The sequence below is a fragment of the Ovis aries genome, chromosome 8 (assembly GCF_016772045.2).
Source record: "Ovis aries strain OAR_USU_Benz2616 breed Rambouillet chromosome 8, ARS-UI_Ramb_v3.0, whole genome shotgun sequence".
Lineage (NCBI taxonomy): Eukaryota > Metazoa > Chordata > Mammalia > Artiodactyla > Bovidae > Ovis > Ovis aries.
The window spans coordinates 77,175,530-77,195,865 of record NC_056061.1 but is presented as its reverse complement, the minus strand read 5'-3'; the positions used below and the strand labels follow the sequence as shown (position 1 = coordinate 77,195,865).

Sequence of the window (20,336 nt, the reverse complement as noted above, 5' to 3'; positions counted from 1 at the left end):
TATATATAAGCCATTTTGAGATCTTATTTACAATAGAGTATATTGATCATATTATCTATTTTTAAGCAGTTTTTAGCTGATAGAAGAAGGGACTCATCTTCGTTAGCAAGAATGACAAGCTGAGGAGAAAGGAAGTGAAATGGATTTGTATTTCTGGTGGAAAAATATGAGGGAATTTTTCCAGTACTATGAGAAAGTACTGGAGTGAATTCATTAGTTGACAGTGAGTGATAGGAAACTGTGGGTAGAAAATGCGGCGAGAAATGGAAGGGAAGCCTCTGGCACTTGGTAAGTGATATGCTGCCATTTGAGATTTATATTTGTTCACTTAAAGTGGAACCAATCAGCCTGACAAGGTGGTTCTCCCCAGCTACTTTTAACAGTTTGCTTAGAAGTGTGGAGAAGGCAGAGAAGTAGATGTAAGCAAAGTTTGTTGTTTTGTCAGAAAAGTTTAATAGAGAAGCTAAGATGTCAAAGGTATGTTTTTACAGTAAATTTTCTAAGCAATATTTTACTATAGGCTTCCTTGCAATCCTTTTTTTCCTTCTTATTAGAACTTCTCCCACTCATCTCAGCATCACTTTCTCTTCCATTTTTTCAGGGGGCAAAGAAACAGCAGGGATGAGTCATACCAAGACATCCATAATTGATAAGGATTAGATCGACCCTGTCAAGATCATTGCCATTTGCTTCCTTTTAACCAGAATCAAACATTAAGCTAAAGGTGTTTTTTAGGTGATAATGGCTACTGAGGTTGTATTCCTCATGGGCAATAAGCTATCTGACTATTTTAACAAAAAATTTACAAAAGGAAATAAGATTTGGAAAGGAAAAATGGCCTCCAGAGTAGGGATAGAAGGAAGAGCCAAGTGTGACAAAGGAGCCAAGAGTTCACCCAGGAAATGTGCAATAAGATTGGTGCTGCAGGACCCTCCCTAGCCTGCTCAGGCCAAGCTGACCGGGAGATCCTGAAACTGCTAAAGTTGCCCTGGGTTGGGTTCAAGGGCCACCTCAGTACACACAACGCTAAACTCACCAAAGTTGTACAGAGGCTACGGAAAATGTTGCCTGGACTAGGTAGTTTTTTAAATTCCAGTCATGCCATGCCTAGGTATTACTGGGTGACCTTGAACAAATCTTCTTATGAAATGGGACTATTGATAATACCTGTTCCTATCCACTTTGTTTGGGGAATTAAATGGGATAATGCACACAATCATCTCTATACCAAACTGCAAAAATTAAAAGAGTCAATGGCTGCCTCTCCGTGGGCACTTTTTACAAATACTCAAATATTAAGGACCAAAAAAACCCTTTCTATGGTAATCTTAAAAAAAAAAAAAAGATAGGTAAAGTTTTAAAAACATACTTATTGTAAAGCTCAGTAAAACTATTTTTATTTTGAGTGAAATGACTGTGATTTTTAAATATTACTTTAATATGAATCAAACCTCACAGCATGGAAGAATTTCTTACCAATGACCTTGTGATACGTACTCAACTACTTAACCTCAAATGTTGGCCCTGGTCTTGAAATTCTTATATCATCAAAAGAAAATAGAAAAAGAATACAAACTTAATAGAAGTTTGAAGGTCAGTGGTAAAAATGACTTCAAATGTTTTCTAAGTTACAGTCTGACTTATGCAAAATTAACCGTAAAAGCATCTTTATTCATTGATATACATAAATTGCTGTGTTAAAAGCTTTCCTAGCTATTGATATGCATGCTTTATTTATGAAAGTGAAAGTCACTCAGTTGTGTCCAACTCTTTGTGACTCCATGGACTTAGCCTGCAAGGCTCCTCTGTCCTTGAGAGGAATTCTCCAGACCAGAACACTGGAGTGGTTAACCTATCCCTTCTCCAGGGGATCTTCCCAACCCAGGGATCAAACCCAGGTCTCCTGCATTGCAAGTGGATTCTTTACTGTCTGAGCCACCAGGGTAGCCCTTATTTACAGAAAGGAAATAGTAGTTCAACACTTGTAGTAAACTAATAGTAAAATAACATTTTAATTTGCAGGTTGAGAGTCTTCAATCAGTTAGAAGATGAATTGAATTCTCATGAGCATGAATTATGTTGGTTGAAAGATAAAGCTAAGCAAATTGCTCAGAAAGATGTAGCCTTTGCACCTGAGGTTGACAAGGAGATAAACCGCTTAGAGGTCACCTGGGATGATACCAAAAAACTAATTCATGAAAAGTAAGTAAAAAACTTCTCAGTTTTTGTTTTTAACTTCCTATTTATTTTGTGACATGGGGCCATTGCCCGTTGATTTGAGTTGGTCTGATCAAGAGTTTAATATCTTTTGCCATCTTAGGTATTCGCTCTCTCTTTAATAACATTAAAAATTTAGTCCTACAGAATTTTATTGAGGAAGTTTTCTTGAGACAGCAATTGCATGTAAAATTCGATACTAGGAAGTAAGAATTGTCAGCGTTTACAGGGTACCAGTAGGAGAGTCTTTACCACTGATTTTCTTTTTTTGTTTTGTTACATTTGTTTATAATTGACATATGATTTACATACAGTAAAATTCACCCTAAGTGTATACCCTTAAACTATAAGAGTTTAACAAACTCATATAGTTGCATAAATGTTACAACTATTAAGTAGTAAGAGTTGCACCACCTGAAAAATGCCCTCGTGTCTCATTGTGATCAGTCCTTCCTCGCTTCCAACCCCTGGCAACTGTTGATCAGACGTCTGTCTCTGTAGTGTCTTCTTTCTTAGAATCACACATAAATGGATTCTTTCCAGTCTGAATGACTATAAATAAAGCATCTCTAAACACTCATGCTCACTTTTCGTGTGTACATCAGTTTTTACCACACTTAGTCAAATACCTTCTTTTACTGAGCACAAGTACATTGTGACATGTATCCACAAAGTGCATTCTTTTTTTTTAACAGCTGAGTGATATTCCATTTACTAAGTGTACTGAAGTTGATTTTTTCACCAGTTGATAGATATTTGGGATCTTCCCAGTTTGAATTACTACAAAAGCAACTGTAAACATTTATTTTTTTATGTGTACATAATTTTTTATTATACTGTAGACTATTAATGTCGACTTTAAAAAATATAATCCTGCTGCACGAACTTTATTCTGTGTTATTAAACATTCTCTAAATTGTGATTTGGTAGAGGTTGCATGGTATTCAATCACAAGAATGTATCACAATTTATTCAGTTATTGGCCCGTTTTTAACTTTGGGGTTATTTCTAATTTTTCTCCTATTATAAATAATGTTGTAGAGAATAGAATTGTACCCAAATCTTAGTGCACACCTTTTTCTTTGGAAAAATACCTGGATGAAGAATTGTTTGCTCAAAGGCATTTTAGTCTTTTAAACAAAAACTATTTCATATTTTAGCCGTTCTCAGGGGACTCATAGTCAATGAAAATTTGCATAATTTAAATAGAAAAGAAAATCTCATGTGAACTTTAATTATTGAGCAGTATATTTTCTTTGTTTTGTTTTTTGTGGCAGGGAGGCAGATGGGTTTTCTTCCCTACAACATATAACTATGAAGTAACTAAATCATGGAAAAAAATTTTTTTTCACTTTTTGGAATTATTTTATCGATGTCTGAGCTCCTTACTAGACTATAAGCTTTTTTTCAAACCTAAATATTTTTATTTCATATTGGGGCATAGCAGATTAACAATGTTGTGATAGTTTCCGGTGAACAGCGAAGGGACTCAGCCGTACATACACATGTATCCATTGTCCCCCAACCCTCTTCCCATCCAGGCTTCCACAAAACATCGAGTAGAGTTCCACGTGCTATACAATAGGTGCTTGCTGATTATCAGTTTTGAATATAGCAGTGTGTACATGACCTTCCCAAACACCCTAACTATCCCTTCCCCCAGCAACCTTAAATTCGTTTTCTGTGAGTTTCTTTCTGTTTTGTAAGTAAGTTCATTTGAAGAAATTTTTTTTTAATTTAGCAGACTTTGTTTTAATGTCTATGGCTAATGGCTGTGTGGATTCTTCATTCGTGGAGACCATTTTGGACACTAGAGTTGTCCGACTGACCAGAATGCTTTTGGCCTCAGTTCAGTAAAAATATGGTTTTCCCTTCATTCCAGCACTCATCAAAATACAGCAGTGCAGTTATGTATCAAGTCAATCATAGGGAACTCTTCCCGATACTGATATGTGACAATAAATGATGTATTTTCTTCATTATTACAGCCAGGGTCAATGCTGTGGACTTATTGATTTAATGAGAGAGTATCAGAATTTGAAGTCAGCCATAACAAAAGTCCTAGAAAGTGCCAGCAATGTGATTGCAACCAAAACTACTGTAAAAGATCAGGAAGACCTTAAGTGGGCTTTATCAAAGGTAATAATTCACAATGTATTTAGACATATTGTATTTTTTAGACTTTTCAGTAGATTTGTTGTTTACTCATACTCTTTTTGACTCTTGACAGTATATTTCAGTTCAGTTCAGTTCAGTTCAGTCACTCAGTCCATCACCACCTCCCAGAGTTCACTCAGGCTCACATCCATCGAGTCAGTGATGCCATCCAGCCATCTCATCCTCTGTTGTCCCCTTCTCCTCCTGCCCCCAATCCCTCCCAGCATCAGTCTTTTCCAATGAGTATATTTAGAGATAGCTAATTCATGCTGACAAGCTCAACCTTTATTTTTTATGAATACTTATATCCTAGGATCATCGCAATTCAAGAAAATTATATATTTTTTTCATTATTACCACTGGTTTCTGCTTAAGGTCAACCACAAATTAAATTTTTTAAAGACAAATGATTCTAAATACTTGACTTATTACTGGCTGTTTTATTAACTAAGGAAACATTTATGTCCACAGCATGAAGCTGCCAAGAATGAAATGTGTAATAAACAGAAAGATTTGGATAACTTTACCAGTAAAGGAAAACAGTTGCTGTCTGAGCTGAAAAAAATTCACAGTGGTGATTTCATCGTGGTGAAAACAGACCTGGAAAGCACAGTGGACAAATGGCTAGATGTAAGCTCATCCTCTGTGATTCTATGAACAGTTTGCGTGCGTGGTCATTTCAGTCGTGTCCGACTCTGTGACCCTATGCACTGTAGCCCGCCAGGCTCCTCTGGCCATGGGATTTGCCAAGCAAGAATACTGGAGTGGGTTGCCATGCCTTCCTCCAGAGGATCTTTCCAACCCAGGGATTGAAGCCGGGACTCCTGCATTGCAGGCAGATTCTTTACTGCTGAGCCACTGGGGGAAGATGAATAATTTAAATATTTACATTTTTCAATCACATTTTTGGGCAAAAGGATAATTTAGAAATGTGACTTTCATTGTTAACTTTTAATACTAAATTCAAAATCATGCTCTAAAGGAAAATAGTTTACATAGAATTTATACATAGTTAAAAATTTATTTGTTTTGTTAAAACTTATTGGCAGATTTTCTAGAATTTCACATGATAGCTTCAGTCATAACATATTAATAACTTTGTTTTTCTTTTACATACTCTGGGATCATGGATAAAATAGAAGAATAATTTTTAAACATCTTTCAGGATATTAAACTGTAATATAAAATAAAGTAATAAGACTGTAATTGTGCATTGAAAACCACTGGAATTTACATCCTTGGCTTTTAGTTCTTGCTCTGTTATTTGTTAGCTGTGTGCCTGTGTTATACAAGAAGATACTTGATTTCTCTGGAGCTCTACATCTCAATCTACATGTATTACATTGTTTTCCAGCACATAAATCCTGTGATTCTGTTACCCCTGCCCTCTTATTTTAGTATCTAGGTTCATAAGTTTAAGTTACAGTGGATTCCTTCACTTAAGCTAAATTACCGAAGTTAGATATTGATATTTGCATATTATAATGAGATAATTTAGGGACTTGGGAAAACTTTATCTGCCTACACTTTTAAAAAATGGCATTCTTAGGACTTCCCTGGTGGTCCCAGGGTTAAGACTCTGCACTTCCAATACAAGGGGCATGAGTTTTATCACTATAGAGAATTAAGATCCTGTATGTCGCATGGCACGGCCAAAAAATAAAAAATAAAATAAAATGGCATTCTTAGTATGACAAGAATTGTTAAATTGTTAAACAGGAACACTTTAACCATGCAGAGTTGGTTGCTGTCTTATGTATTTACTTATTCTATAAATATATCCAAGTCTAATTATGCATATTTTTATATCTCAGCATTGCAAGTAACAATAACAAAAACAACAACAAAAAATTTTCATAAAACTTTGTTTTTCTGTCGGAATAGGCAGATTTACTACTTCAGTGGCCAGAGAGCATCTTAAAGCCTTGGATTTAATGATAAGGTCTTTCTTTTCTGTCCCAGATATCAGAGAAGATTGAGGAGAGCATGGACAGGTTGAGGGTAAGCCTGTCTATCTGGGATGATGTACTTACAAGTAAAGATGAGATCGACGGATGGTCAAACCATTCTGTTCCACAGATGACCGAAAGCATCAGCAACCTGAATGACAGCCTTAGAGCAGAAGAATTCCTGAAAGAATTTGAGGTAAAATGACTGCAACCTTCCTATGTGAGCTCGTGGTCCATCATTGACGAGAATATGAAAAAATTGTCTTTTGTAATTGCTTTCAGGACACCTACTATACTCAATATTCTGTAACAACCTATATGAGAAAGTAATCTGAAAAATAGATACATATGTATGTACAACTGAATCACTTTGCTGTACACTTGAAGTAACATGACATTGTAAGTCAACTGTACTTCAATTTTTTAAAAAAGAAAACAGACCACTGGGGAGAAAAATAAAGCTAATTCTTCCTTTTAAGACAAATATGAGTGTAATAAAACTCTTAATTATCATATTCTTTTACTTGAATGTTGAACAGACTACTGATACGAGAGGTGTTTTCTTCTGTGTGTCTTTACCACTTCTTAACTGAGGCTCTTTTACTTAAAGTATTAATAGACTAGTAAAGATTCATCGAATCTATATTTTGTCCCATTCTTCTGAGATTATGGCACCTTCCTATCAGAGAATCAAATGGAAAGTGTTCATAACCTAATAATATTTATTATGTATTCTTTCTTTATTCAAACAAAATGTTAACTGAACAGTCACCACACCCCGACCACTTATGTTAGGTGCTAGATTCTTCCACTAGCTTTTCAGAAATAGAAGAGAAGTGGAGACTGGAGTGTCACAGGCTTCCATGGAAAGTAGGCTTCTAAAGTTCTGGTGATCAATTTAATAACTCATTTTATTCCCATTTCTTGCATTCATGTATTCATCCTTTCATCAGATTCCCAATGAGCACCTAAAATATGACAAGCACTGTTTTAGACATTGAGAATTTACTACTAAAACAAAGTTACTACCCTCATGGTATTCACAGTATCTGCATTACATCATATATCATATGTAAACTGTCAAGCAGTAACTGGGCCATGATGAAAAATAAAGCAAGGTAAGAGGAAATAGAGTAATCAGAGGTAACCTGTCTCACAAAGCATGGGACTGACTGCGCCCTTGGTGAGAGAAGAGACTGTTCGCATTCTGTCTTCAGGGCTCCAGCCCAGGGCCTGGCACATGGTTGGACCTTCACAGACACCTGAAAAGGTGACTGCAGTCTGAATGCAATGTAGCTGAATCATCTGTATGTCCTAAGTTATCACCTGTCTTTGACCCCAAGAACATGCTATAGATTATCCCTGTTTCTAAAATCAAACAAATAAGAACAAATTATTCAGACTAAAAGTACAGTCAGGAGAGGGATCGCACAGCCTGTTTAGGTGTTATCTTTGATGTTAAATTAACATAACAGCTCAGACAGTGGTGTGTGCTAGAGTACAGCTTGCACCAGCTCACAAAAGTCAATTGTTACATTTTCAGGAACTTTGCAAGTGCTAAACACAATCATTATTTAAAATTAAGTTTAGGGACTTCTCTGCTGGTCCAGCAGTTAAGGTTCCGCCTTGCAATGCAGGAGACATGGGTTTGATCCCTAATCGGAGAACTATTATAAGATCCCAAATGCTGCAGAGCAGCTAAGCCCGAGAGCCGCAACTACTGAGCCTGAGTGTTCTGGAGCCCATATGCTGCAATTAGTGAGCCTTCAGGCCACAACTAGAGAGTCCATGCACCACAAGGAAAGATTCTACATGATGCAACAAAGATCTCATGTGCAGCACTTAAGATGACCATGCTGCCGAATAAATAAATATAAAAAATTAAATTGTAAATAGCTATATCAACCTCAGATATGCGGATGACACCACCCTTATGGGAGAAAGGGAAGAACTAAAGAGCTTCTTCATGAAAGTGAAAGAGGAGAGTGAAAAAGCTGGCTTAAAACTCAACGTTCAGAAAACAAAGATCATAGCATCTGGCCCCATCACTTCATGGCAAATAGATGGGGAAACAATGGAAACAGTGAGAAACTTTCTTTTCTTGGGCTCCAAATTCACTGCAGATGGTGACTGCAGCCATGAAATTAACAGACATTTGCTCCTTGGAAGAAAAGTTATGACCAACCTAGATGGAATATTAAAAAGCAGAGACATTACTTTGCCAACAAAGGTTCATCTAGTCAAGGCTATGGTTTTTCCAGTGGTCATGTATGGATGTGAGAGTTGGACTATGAAGAAAGCTGAGCACTGAAGAATTGATGCTTTTGAACTATGGTGCTGGAGAAGACTCTTGAGAGTCCCTTGAACTGCAAGGAGATACAACCAATCTATCCTAAAGGAGATCAGTCCTGAATGTTCATTGGAAGGACTGATGCTGAAGCTGAAACTCCTATACTTTGGCCACCTGATGCAAAGAACTGACTCATTGGAAAAGACTCTGATGCTGGGAAAGATTGAGGGCAGGAGGAGAAGGGGACGACAGAAGATGAGATGCTTGGATGGCATCACCGACATGATGGACGTGAGTTTAAGTAGGCTCCGGTGGTTGGTGATGGACAGGGAAGCCTGGCATGCTGCAGTCCATGGAGTCACAAAGAGTTAGACACAACTGAATGACTGAACTGAACTGATATTAGTAAAGACACTGTATTAAAAATGAAAGCAATAAATTTTTAAAACTTATCACTTCCTCATTACTTTTCAGCAATTATCTCAGTTCTGAAGTAACTGACATTCATTATACGATGAAAATACTGCAGAATATGTGCAACCACATGGTACTTCCAGCTCCTCGTGCTATGGCATCATGTTGTAGCTCAAAATGGTGGTCAGTGCTGTAAGTCTGGGCCAGTTGTTCAACGCGTCTGGAGGATGCTCCTGCTGCTCACCTCTGGGATACAAGGAGCCAGTGGGTGTCAGCCACATTCACAAAGTCAGATCTGATCACTCACAGAGATCAGTTTTTTATGTTGCTCTCTGTGGTGCACCAGTTAATAAGATTAGTGAACTGGATTCAGCTCCATGCCTAACAGTTTCGTTGCTGCAATGCAGGAAATGAAGGGGAGCTGTGTATGTGTGACCCCTTAATTGCCCAGGCTGCTCCTGGGGAAGGCCAGTGGGCCTGACAGGAAATTTCTTCCTGGGTGAGGAAACTGCTTTCTAGATTGAAGACATCAGGAGGTTTGTTAGTATCTACAAAGCACCGCAATACCACATTTCAGTTGAAAGGGACACTTTACTAAATGTTCCTTCATGGGTCCATGGAGAATTCCATGGAGAGTGGAGTCTGACAGGCTACAGTCCACGGGATCGCAAAGAATCGGACACGACTGAGCGGATAATACTTTCACTTTCGTGGGTCCAGATAAATATTGAGGTTTCCAAGCATCTAATTTGTTCCATAATGATTCTCTGGTTATTCTTTTTTCTTCTTGTGTTAGTGTTGATGGGAGGGAACAAAAGAAGGCAAAAGGCAGAATGTTAGATGTCAATTCCTAATTAACCTGAATTCTGTTTTAAATACCCTTGAAATTTCTAATCGAAGTATTTCTTCAAATACTGTAGACTGTATTACATATATTATACATATTATATTACATTATATATATGTAATACATACTGTAATGCATACTATATTTCATATAGTCTGCAGTAATAAAGAGGCACTCCTGATGTGTATTTGTTTTGAAATGCTTCCCTAAGACTTAAATGCTGCCATAGTAGCCAGTGATATTAATGCTAATAAGTAAACGACAGTTAGTCTGCTGAAAATTCCCACTGACTCAAGACTTTCGGTTAGTGTTTAATTTTTTCCAGAAGTTTTTATTTTCCCCAATAAAAGAGGGTGGGAAGAAAGTTCTGCATACTCCCTTACATTCCCAGTGAAAGTTAATGATGATATTTTTCCACATTCACAAATAATGAGAATCCTCAGAAAATGGAGCAGAATTTTGTTTTTTGTTTTTTTACCCTGGGTTAAAGTTGGGTCTTTTTGACAGAGTTAATGCTTGAAATTATGAAATGCCAAGTAAAACATGTCTTTAGTTGTTTACGACATGTAATTAGTTGATAAGTTATGTTTTTCCCCTTTGTCTTTTACCTGGCAGTCTGAAGTTAAAAAGAAAACATTGAGATTAGAAGAACTTCGTTCCAAAGTTAATGATCTTAAAGAATTAACTAAAAATCCAGAAACACCTCCAGACCTTCAGGTAAGCGCTCCATCAAGTTTGTGATAACTCTATATACTATTAATATAAATCCTCAAAAAAGTGTGTGTGTATATATGTGTGTGTGTATATATACACATTCTATGTATTTATTTATAAGTGCATGTATATGTGTATGTGTGTGTATATTCTTATTGTTATCATTGTCATAATTCCAAGCAGACACATGGACCTTATCAGACATGAGAGTCAAAATACAGCATCTTTAGAATTCCTGGTGCTAGTTCCAACCCAAATATTATAATAAGATTAGTTCTTTTTTCCCTTACTAAATTTTGGAAGTCATAGCATTCAGCTTTCCTCAAGGACAATTTTAAGTCTAGACAGACATATTTATGAATATTGATATCCTAATTCATATTTTTCTAATCCTTCTTACTGAATAATTGCATTTGGAGGGATTACCATCACAATGTCTCCCTTCATTCCACAAGGCTCTTTAGATGGCATAAATCCACAGGTACTGGAGGCAGGCCAGGCAGACAGGGTTTGACCAGGAACCGGGGGTGCTTCAGTGAGGGAGCTTGGGCACAGCCAGCACCAGTTCTCAGGGCCAGGAGTTCTAACTCATTACTTTAAGCTATTTGTTGCTGCTTTCATTTTCTCTATATTTTCTCTCTTCTTATATTGCCTTTCTCCTTTATCTACTGTTTCTTACTAACCGATCAATCTTGTTTGATCACCTGTACTTTTGCTCTGGCCCAAGACTGTTTATCTATCAGTTAGTTATATCGGTGGATGATATACTTGTACCAGAAGGTTAGATGCTTCACCTGAAGCAAGAATAGGCAAAAGGGGTGCTAATAATCAGCAAAATTAAATAGGAGAGCTTGTGCTCATCAAGGGCATAAATGGACGACAGTTGGATTTTGGCAGAGTGAAGATGGAGGCAGGGTTTTTTGAGAGAGCTACTGTTGTGCCCTGTTTCTCTCTTTCACTCTCTTTCACACACACATGCACACACACACACTCCTACCCATGCCCATGGAGGAAATGTGGAGGTCCCTGCACCTTACCTCAAAACAGAAAGGATTTCAGTGATACTGTCTGGAGAGCATGACACGTGCCCTGTGCGGTTGGCAGACACAGGAGACTAGTATCTAATCCCCCACAAAAAACATTAAGGGTGGGAGACAGGCTGGCTGACTGCTGATGTGTTTGCCAAGGATACATGATTGTTTTGAGTGGCCTACATCTCAGAGTCATCTGGGGTGAAATGCCAGTGTGTGACCTCTGGCCCGGAAGTGAATGATGAAAGGAAAGGTAAGAGAAGAGCTTCGGTGTGGGCATCTCAGGGTCCTGCAGAGGCTTTCTGCAGGCTTAAGAGGCTTTCTGGGTGATGAACAGGCCTCCAGCAGGGATTTAGAGATGCCGTAAGGCTGCACAAGGAGGAAGTAAAGAACTTGAGAGGAATGTGTTGCCTGTCTCTGGGGAACTTCAGTAGGAGGGGCAGCAGTGAGGGGAGCCTCAGAAAGCCCCACACACGAGGCCTGTGACAGGAATGAATGTGAACTCACCCAGCCCAGAAAGCAGAGAGGCCAGCTCCCAGTGGTGCTCACCACTGTCCTGCCTGTCCAAGCCTGCAGGTGTCAAAGGCTGTTGAAAGTGGGGGAGTAGGAAGAAAGGTGAAAAAAAGGCACTTGGCCCCTTTTTCCTCTGGAGGCTTCATGTTTGCAGCAGGTCTGAGCAGAGGATAAGAAAAAGAATCTCTAAGTTTACCTTCAAAGTTTTGATTATTAAATCAGCCTGGATGTTCTCAGTGTGGAGTTGAAACCGCTTTGCAGTTGACCAGGATTATAAATCCTTTTATTGTTATGTGTGGGAAAGTCCAGGGCTTCCCAAAATCAGTCATCTGGGGAGGAGAGAAGAATTAACTTCAGTGAATATTTTAAACGGGAGACAAAAATGACATTGTTTCATGATAGAATCCCAAAGTGGTGTTTGTTCAAAGTAGTAGCTACCTCAGGGTGAAAAATATGTGTTTCCCTGGGAGAATGAAGAGCAGGTTTTCAGTCGCCAACTTGGTAACTCTGTGTAGGTCTAGTTCTGTTTTGAAATGAGATCTTGTGGATTTCCTGGAATCTCAGTCAAAACTTCCACTTTAAAAACCCAGTATTAACTATAATCCTCACTCTTTCCATTTCCCCATTACTCAAGATATTTGGCAACTTGAAACCACTGATTTTCCTCTTAAAAAAGTTGAATTAGCATCCTTGGTGAGGCTTCTCTGATTTTTACTGTTAAGCTGCACATGAACGGAATCCCTACTGAACAAGGGCTCTGGTCTTTACAGATTTTAATGAAATCTCACTTTATGTTTTAGTTTATAGAAGCTGACTTAAGGCAGAAACTGGAGCATGCCAAAGAAATTACTGAAGAAGCAAAAGGAACCTTGAAAGAGTTCACTACTCAGAGTGCACAAGTGGAGAAGTTTATTAATGACACGGCAACCTGGCTGACAAAATTAGAAGAATCACTGATGAACTGTGCCCAAACTGAGACTTGTGAAGCGTTGAAAAAAGTGAAGGTAAGTCATAAACTATTACTAAGCCTTTACCTTTCAATAGTAATATTAATTCTCCTGCTTTTCAGTGACGGTAATAAAAATGTAACCTCTGTTCTGTTACCCATATTAGCAGCAAACCAACTAATTCATGATATAGGAGACAGCAAAGTAACAGATGGAGAATTGAATGCAGGTGGTCAGAAACTAAACACGAATGCTCTAAAAATGGAAAGCATGCATTGCTATAGGGCCTGCTCAAAAATACTTGTTAATATATAATACATATTTTTCAGTAAAAAGGTGGGAGCCTATAGAAGAACTGTTTGAATTTCTACAAGTTTTCAAACTTGAATGCCTAATAGTTCTTCATCACTGAATTATTTTTATCGGTCAGCATGACTGCTTTCATACTGAGAAGGATCTACGTTTTTAAAATGGTTGGGAAAACGATATATGTAGTTTGTGCTCTTTTAGCATATTTTCTTACTGTTCTTGAGACTAAGGACATATACTTCTAAATTTTGCTACTGGTGCTTTTGGTGTGGCCTGTGATCCTAAAACAAAGGCCACGTAACCCAGGGGAAAATGTGAATGCAGGAGGCTGACTCTATTAATAGTTTCTAATCAATTAACTAAACCCAAGATTCTGGGCTGGAATCCACAGAAGATCTTTTCAGTTTGTTTTAAATCCTAGACTATAACCCAAGTCCTACCTATCTCTCAACAGCTGTTTACAGGTGTAGACAAAATTGTATATATTATTGAGTGGATTTCAACAACGTCACTTTCCAAAAAACATTCCAGAGTGTGGTAGATGAGATATTTCTCTTGAATGTAATGAATATCCTTCATGGCATACTTTTATTCTTAGGACATACAAAAAGAACTTCAGAGTCAGCAAAGCAACATCAGTACGACCCAGGAAAATCTCAATAGCTTGTGCCGCAAGTACCATTCAGTGGAGCTGGGGAGCCTGGGCAGTGCGATGACGGGGCTGATAAAGAGACATGAGGCTGTGAGCCAGTCCTGCTCCAAGACACAGGCCAGCCTTCAGGATTCTCTGGAAAAACACTTCAATGGTGAGTTCCGACAGGCCTTAGCATGAGTAGTTTGTTTACAAGACATAGTCCAAACCAAACGCTGCCTAGAAACGGCCAGAAAACTTTCCACAAGAGTAGCATTTTAAATTTGTGTCTGCGTTGAGATTTGAGCAATAAAATTATTGTGGTTGGGCTCTCACTGTTGGCAGGATTCTTCTTCTTTCTCCCTAAGTAGGAATCCGCCATCTTGATGAATCTGAACTTAATGCGGATTTTCCAAGTAGAGCTCCTTTGTGTGGAAAATGACTCCCACTGCTATGAGGAAATGACACAATAAACTTGGATATTAGGAGAGCCTATAAAACAGCAGGCATGTAATTCAGGGAACTGTTGGTCATTTATGTCCTAACTCGGCCTCCAGCACTGCTGTGTCTCTGCCTTGGTGTCAATGTGTGACGCTTTAAGTCAGCATGGTGGGCAGGGGAGATGGTTCCTCCCTTTGCCATAGAAATGGCTTTAACACCTCAAGAGCATTGCTCACTCTTACATAGTCAAGCAATTATCTTTCTTCACCAAGACAAAAAAAAAAAAACACAGTGGGAAATCAAATATGTCAGGAATACAAATTTCTTTTCAGTCTTACATCTGAGATAATTTCTCAGTTCTACCATGAGAAATCATGGTTGTAGGTCTTACTGTATGATATTCTATACTATTATTAGTACAGTTTTCTTTCTGGAACATATTGTAAGGCAGGATGTAATGGGCTGATCACCAGAATTAATTCATTATGGTCATCCTGGAAGCTCTTTCAATGTTTTCTATGTGTTCCTTATTTTTGTTACTTTCCATAGAGTCTATGCAGGAATTCCAAGAATGGTTTTCTGGAATAAAGGCAGCAGCAAAGGAATCATCAGATAGAACTGGGGACAGCAAGGTTCTGGAGGCAAAGCTCCATGATCTTCAGGTATGCAAGCTGGTGCTGCTGCTGCTGCTGCTAAGTCGCTTCAGTCGTGTCTGACTCTGCGTAACCCCATAGATGGCAGCCCACCAGGCTCCCCCATCCCTGGGATTCTCCAGGCAAGAACATTGGAGTGGGTTGCCATTTCCTTCTCCCAATGCATGAAAGTGAAAAGTGAAAGTGAAGTTGCTCAGTTGTGCCCGACTCTTAGCAACTCCATGGACTGCAGCCTACCAGGCTCCTCCGTCCATGGGATTTTCCAGGCAAGAGAACTGAAGTGGGCTGCCATCACTACTTTTTCCTAAGTTGCCTTCAAGTGACTTCAGGTCAGACCTAAATCATCTATTTCCCCAAACCTTATTTTCTTCTAACTTTTCTTCTTCCCTAACAGAATTAGATTTCTTGGGTCAGAAAGAGATAGGAAGTATGAAAAGTAAGTTGATAAAAATGTTAGAATTTCATTCATGTTGATGTAAGGCAGAAATCAAACCAATATTGTAAAGCAATTACCCCTTGAAAATATATAAATATTGAAATATATACATTTTTAAAAAAGTTAAAATTTCATAATTTCTAGATCCCATTCCTCTCTTTTTTAGTCTATTACTCATTCTTTGGCAATCACTCAGAACTAAACCTAATTTTAGTTTTTATGGCAGTAAAAGCATAAATAATTGTATCTACTTTATATCATTGTCATGAAGAGGTTTTAAACAGAAGACATGGCTTGTGTTTTTTTAATAACCTAGCATCTGAATTTGGAGCTAGGATATATTCAAGTAAAAGCAATATATATTGTAGGTTTTAAAGGTGTGACAGACAATGAAAACTGTATAAATTTCGATAAGGGAGGGCCACTGTGCAGCAACATTAAGAATGATTGTCAGGAGCCTAAGTTCAAGTTAAGTTTTGGCCAAGTTTTTCAAATGGTTAATCTGAGCAAAGCACTGTGTTAAGTATTATCAAAATATTTTCTACAAATTAATGGGGGACAATATTAATGAGGAATATAAGGATTTTGTGGCTTAATGGGTGATGTGATGGCAATTATGCAGATAACTCATTAGCAGCCAGGGAGGAAGATCATTATAATACAGGAAGCTGGTTTTGCTGGAGGCATGGTGAATTCAGATGTGGAGCTGGGCTCTTTAAAGCTTGAAATGCAGAGGATCTCCATGAAGCAAAGTCTGAGTGACAGTCACAAATGCCTCTGTGAAGCTCAGGTGGAGGCAAGACCAGCATAGCGGTTCTGGACTTCTTTTGCTCAGTTGAAGCCATGCCCATGTATATGATCTTCCAAGGAAGAGGTGCATACCAAGAAAAGAAGGAATCTGAACACAGGATTTTGTGTGCAGTGTGGGTCAGACAAGGAGGCAGGGTGGAGACAATTAACCAATTGAAAGATGTCACATTAACCATTTGAAAAAGTGGAGGCTGGACCAGATTGAGATGATGAGAATGGAGAGGGACTGAGAACAGACCTTGATGAGAACATCCTTCTTTCCAGCTCGATGTTGCTTGCAGTTGGTCCTCAGCGGTCCCAGTGACTGGCTGGCACCATCCTCCATTCTCAGTCTTGACTGTATCCAATTGTATACATCATTCTCATTGAAGCTTATTAAAAGCCTTCTTCCTTCAGGCTGTTTTTCTTCTCTTGCTTTACTTTCTCAGGTCAGAGTTGTAATTAATCCTCTTATGCAGTAGGATCTTTGAATAATAGCAAATGCTTCGTGTTACCTTTGTTTCATGAAACAGAACATTCTGGACTCGGTCAGTGATGGACAGAGCAAGCTTGATGCGGTGACCCGAGAAGGACAAACTTTGTATGCACATTTATCTAAACAAATTGTCAGTAGCATTCAGGAACAAGTTACAAAAGCTAATGAAGAGTTTCAAGCATTTCTGAAACAGTGCCTTAAAGACAAGCAGGCTCTACAAGACTGTGCTTTGGAACTTGGGAGGTAAGTTTTTTCAACAGGTATAGATTTCATCATGCGCGGACTATTTCTTCAGTGATTTGAAGTAAAGAGCCATTGGGAATAAACAAAAAATATCTTAAATTGTGAGTTTAAATTATAATGTTTTGACTTTAAGTACATGTTCATACTAGGACAATAACTGATTGATCAAATTCTGATGGTATCATTTGGCTTTATTTTCTATAGAGAAAAAGAAAAGAATTACATTCACTAATAATTTTGAATGATGTAAACGTATGTACTTTTTGTCTGTTTGGCAATAACTCTAGATATTAGAATTTTGACACCTCAATTTTTCAATATCCAAGTCCTTTCCTCACTGTGTCTACTTCAGTGAGGTTGGAATTATGGCAGAAAACACTTATTATATTTCTCTGAGTCAAGATTCCAATCAGGAAGCTGTATCAACAGGGCTGGATAAAAAATTAGAAAAAATATTCTGTTGCTAAGAAAGGAAAGATGTCAGTATAATCAAAATGCCTTTTTTTGGTTGGAGGTATTTGCCTGACTTTGGTCAAGGTTTCTTAGAGAATTTACATTGTTTTTTAAAACTTGAGAACCCTAGAGTCTTGTGCCATATTCAAATCCCCATAAGATACAAAGACCCAGAGATGACTTTCCTTCCCTTTCTAAGGGCTTCCACTGCCCCATTTTTCCACTGGCCCCAATTCAGGGTCTTTGTAGTAAGATGCAAAGTTAAGTGCACACAGGCATGGAAATGTAATCTTAATTACGAGCTATAATTATCAAGATAGAATGCTTCTTTTTCTGCTTGGATCTCAAGAAAAGTGTCCAGAATTTGTCATTTTACTACTGAAATAAGTGATTATTTGAATGGGATTATTGTCAAATTTTCTACTCTACTTGAAAATCGATGAGATCTTAATTGCCACAGACATTGTTGACCTCAATATTATAATTCATTTATTATAGTGAACATATAAAAATTTCTCTAACGTGTTTTGTTCTTTTCTTTAGCTTTGAAGATCAGCACAGAAAACTGAACTTATGGATCCATGAAATGGAAGGAAGATTAAGTACAGAAAACTTAGGAGAGAGTAAGCAACACATCCCTGAGAAGAAAAATGAAGTCCATAAAATTGAAATGTTTCTGGGAGAACTATTGGCTGCAAGGTAGGATGCAGAAGTGGAATAGAAGCTTTTCTTACTAGCAAATGCTTGTTTGTCTGGTTGGTTGGTTGGTTATTCGGGTTGCTCGTTGGCTGGTGAGATGGTTAGTTGGGGTGGTTATGTTTCTATATCTAGCACACAAATGATTGTATAGTGTTTCCATGGCAGTGGAGTGATCTGGAGAGAGTATTGGGTTGGAGATAAAGAGCTGACCTCCATTGCAGTTATATCTCCCTTTGTTCAACGAATTGGACAGTCCATTCATTTCCTGTATATCTTGATATTATCTTTTAAACATGGAGAATAATAATAAATATATTTTCCTCCCAGAGGTTATTATAAGGATATAAGGAGATTATTAAAATATCCTTCATTTACAAAATAACAATATATTTCCATATATTTTTCACACACTTCAGCCTCCAGGATTATTTCCAATCCACCATATGCTGATAATATTGTTAGTAAAGCAAAAGGTATTGTCATGAAGTCTGACTGCCCTAGAGATTCACTTTCTTCATTGCAGTATTTGGCTTCCCATTGCTTGTCAACTGAGCAGATGTTTCCGGCTCCTTCTCAGGCAGTTCTCTGGCCTGTGCTTCGGACTTCACTTTCATGGCTTTGCTCCCTCAATTCACATGACACCGCTGGCATTTTCAGTTGCTTCATTGAAATTGTTGCACTGGAAGATAGAACACTTGTCACTAAGGGAGGGAAGCTTGGCCCAAAACTCTGTCTCACCGTTGTTTTGGTCCTACCTCTGTGAACCTTTGGTCCTACCTCTGTGAAACAAGTTGTTGATTTTGTTACTGAATTCAGGCTAAGCTGCTCATACTCAAGACTCTAAGAGTGAGAGACAAGTGTTAAATAAAAGGAAAGATGGCTTTATTGAGGCAGCTGGAAATTCTGGCAAGAAGGTGGACTCATGTCCCAAAGAACCAATCCCCACTGCTGATCAGAGAGCAGATTTTAAAGGAAAACTTGAAGGGTGGGCAGGCAGAGACCACCAGCAGAACAGAGCAGTTAGCTTTGAGAATCATCTTGAAACTGGTCGTTTAGTGGTCTGGTCAGCATCATCTTGATTGCTTTAAGCACAGTTAATCAATCTTCAGTTCTAAGATCAGCTTGTTACCAGTACCTTGAAGTCAGTTCCTGGAGTTGTGCAAGCCACATACTCAGTACTGCTCAAGACAGAGCGTCTATGTCACGACTACAGTCCGGCCATCATGTGCTGTGCTTAGTCGCTCGGTAGTGTGCAACTCTGTGACCCCATGGACTGTAGCCCACCAGGCTCCTCTGTCCATTGGGATTCTCTAGGCAGGAATACTGGGTGGGTTGCCATCTCCTTCTCCAGGGAATCTTCCCAATGCAGAGATCAAACCCCGGTTTCCTGCACTGCAGGAGGATTCTTTCCATCTTAGCCACCAGGGAGGCCCAGGAATACTGGAGTGGGTAGCCTATTCCCTTGCCAGGGCAACTTCCCAGCCCAGGAAGCGAACTGGGGTCTCCTGTGTTTCAGGCAGATTCTTTAACAGCTGAGCTACCGGGCAGTTAGCTTTTTCCCTCTGGTGGCCATTTTAGTGGCTGCAAAACAACTCAAGAATGTGAATCAGATTTGTTATTTATATCCTTCAGGGAGAAGCTAAAGATTCTGTGACTGTGTTGTCCTAACTATTAACTGCTTGAGCCTGCTCTTTTGTGACTCAGGGAGACCTGGGAGACTACAGCTTTTCTACAAACAAGAGACAAGGGACACAGAAGGGAAGGCACCACAGAGTCCTGCTCAATTTCAGTTTTTTATAAATTGAACCCAATAGTGATTCAATTATAAATTGAAACTCACCCCAACCCAATGGTGAATTTCTCAAGGTCATGGACCATCAGGTCTTTATGATCCCTAGTATAGTGCCAACAATAGGAAATATTTGCTAAATTAATAGAATAGTAGCATTATTCTAACCATAAAGCTTTCTTAAAATTACATAGCTTTTTATTTACTTTTAAAATCTTGACTCTTGTCTAGGTACAATATAACATGGCCAGACCTATTTCTCTCCTCCTTTTAAACGTTTGATATTATTCTTGAGCTGTTACTCTGATATTCCAGGAC

General features: G+C 38.5%; 1 protein-coding gene across 33 annotated transcripts in view; it reads left to right on the top strand.

The window, feature by feature from the left end:
* Positions 1-20,336, top strand: part of SYNE1 (spectrin repeat containing nuclear envelope protein 1) — a 492,315-nt gene that overhangs the window by 205,594 nt on the left and 266,385 nt on the right. For all 33 annotated transcript variants that reach the window (XM_060419830.1, XM_060419826.1, XM_060419828.1 and 30 more), the window contains 10 exons: positions 2,023-2,202; positions 4,206-4,356; positions 4,846-5,004; positions 6,337-6,519; positions 10,490-10,591; positions 12,933-13,136; positions 13,987-14,194; positions 15,010-15,122; positions 16,872-17,077; positions 18,074-18,229. In XM_060419830.1, coding sequence (XP_060275813.1) covers positions 2,023-2,202; positions 4,206-4,356; positions 4,846-5,004; positions 6,337-6,519; positions 10,490-10,591; positions 12,933-13,136; positions 13,987-14,194; positions 15,010-15,122; positions 16,872-17,077; positions 18,074-18,229 — 1,662 coding nt within the window. The remainder of the gene's footprint in view (positions 1-2,022; positions 2,203-4,205; positions 4,357-4,845; positions 5,005-6,336; positions 6,520-10,489; positions 10,592-12,932; positions 13,137-13,986; positions 14,195-15,009; positions 15,123-16,871; positions 17,078-18,073; positions 18,230-20,336) is intronic.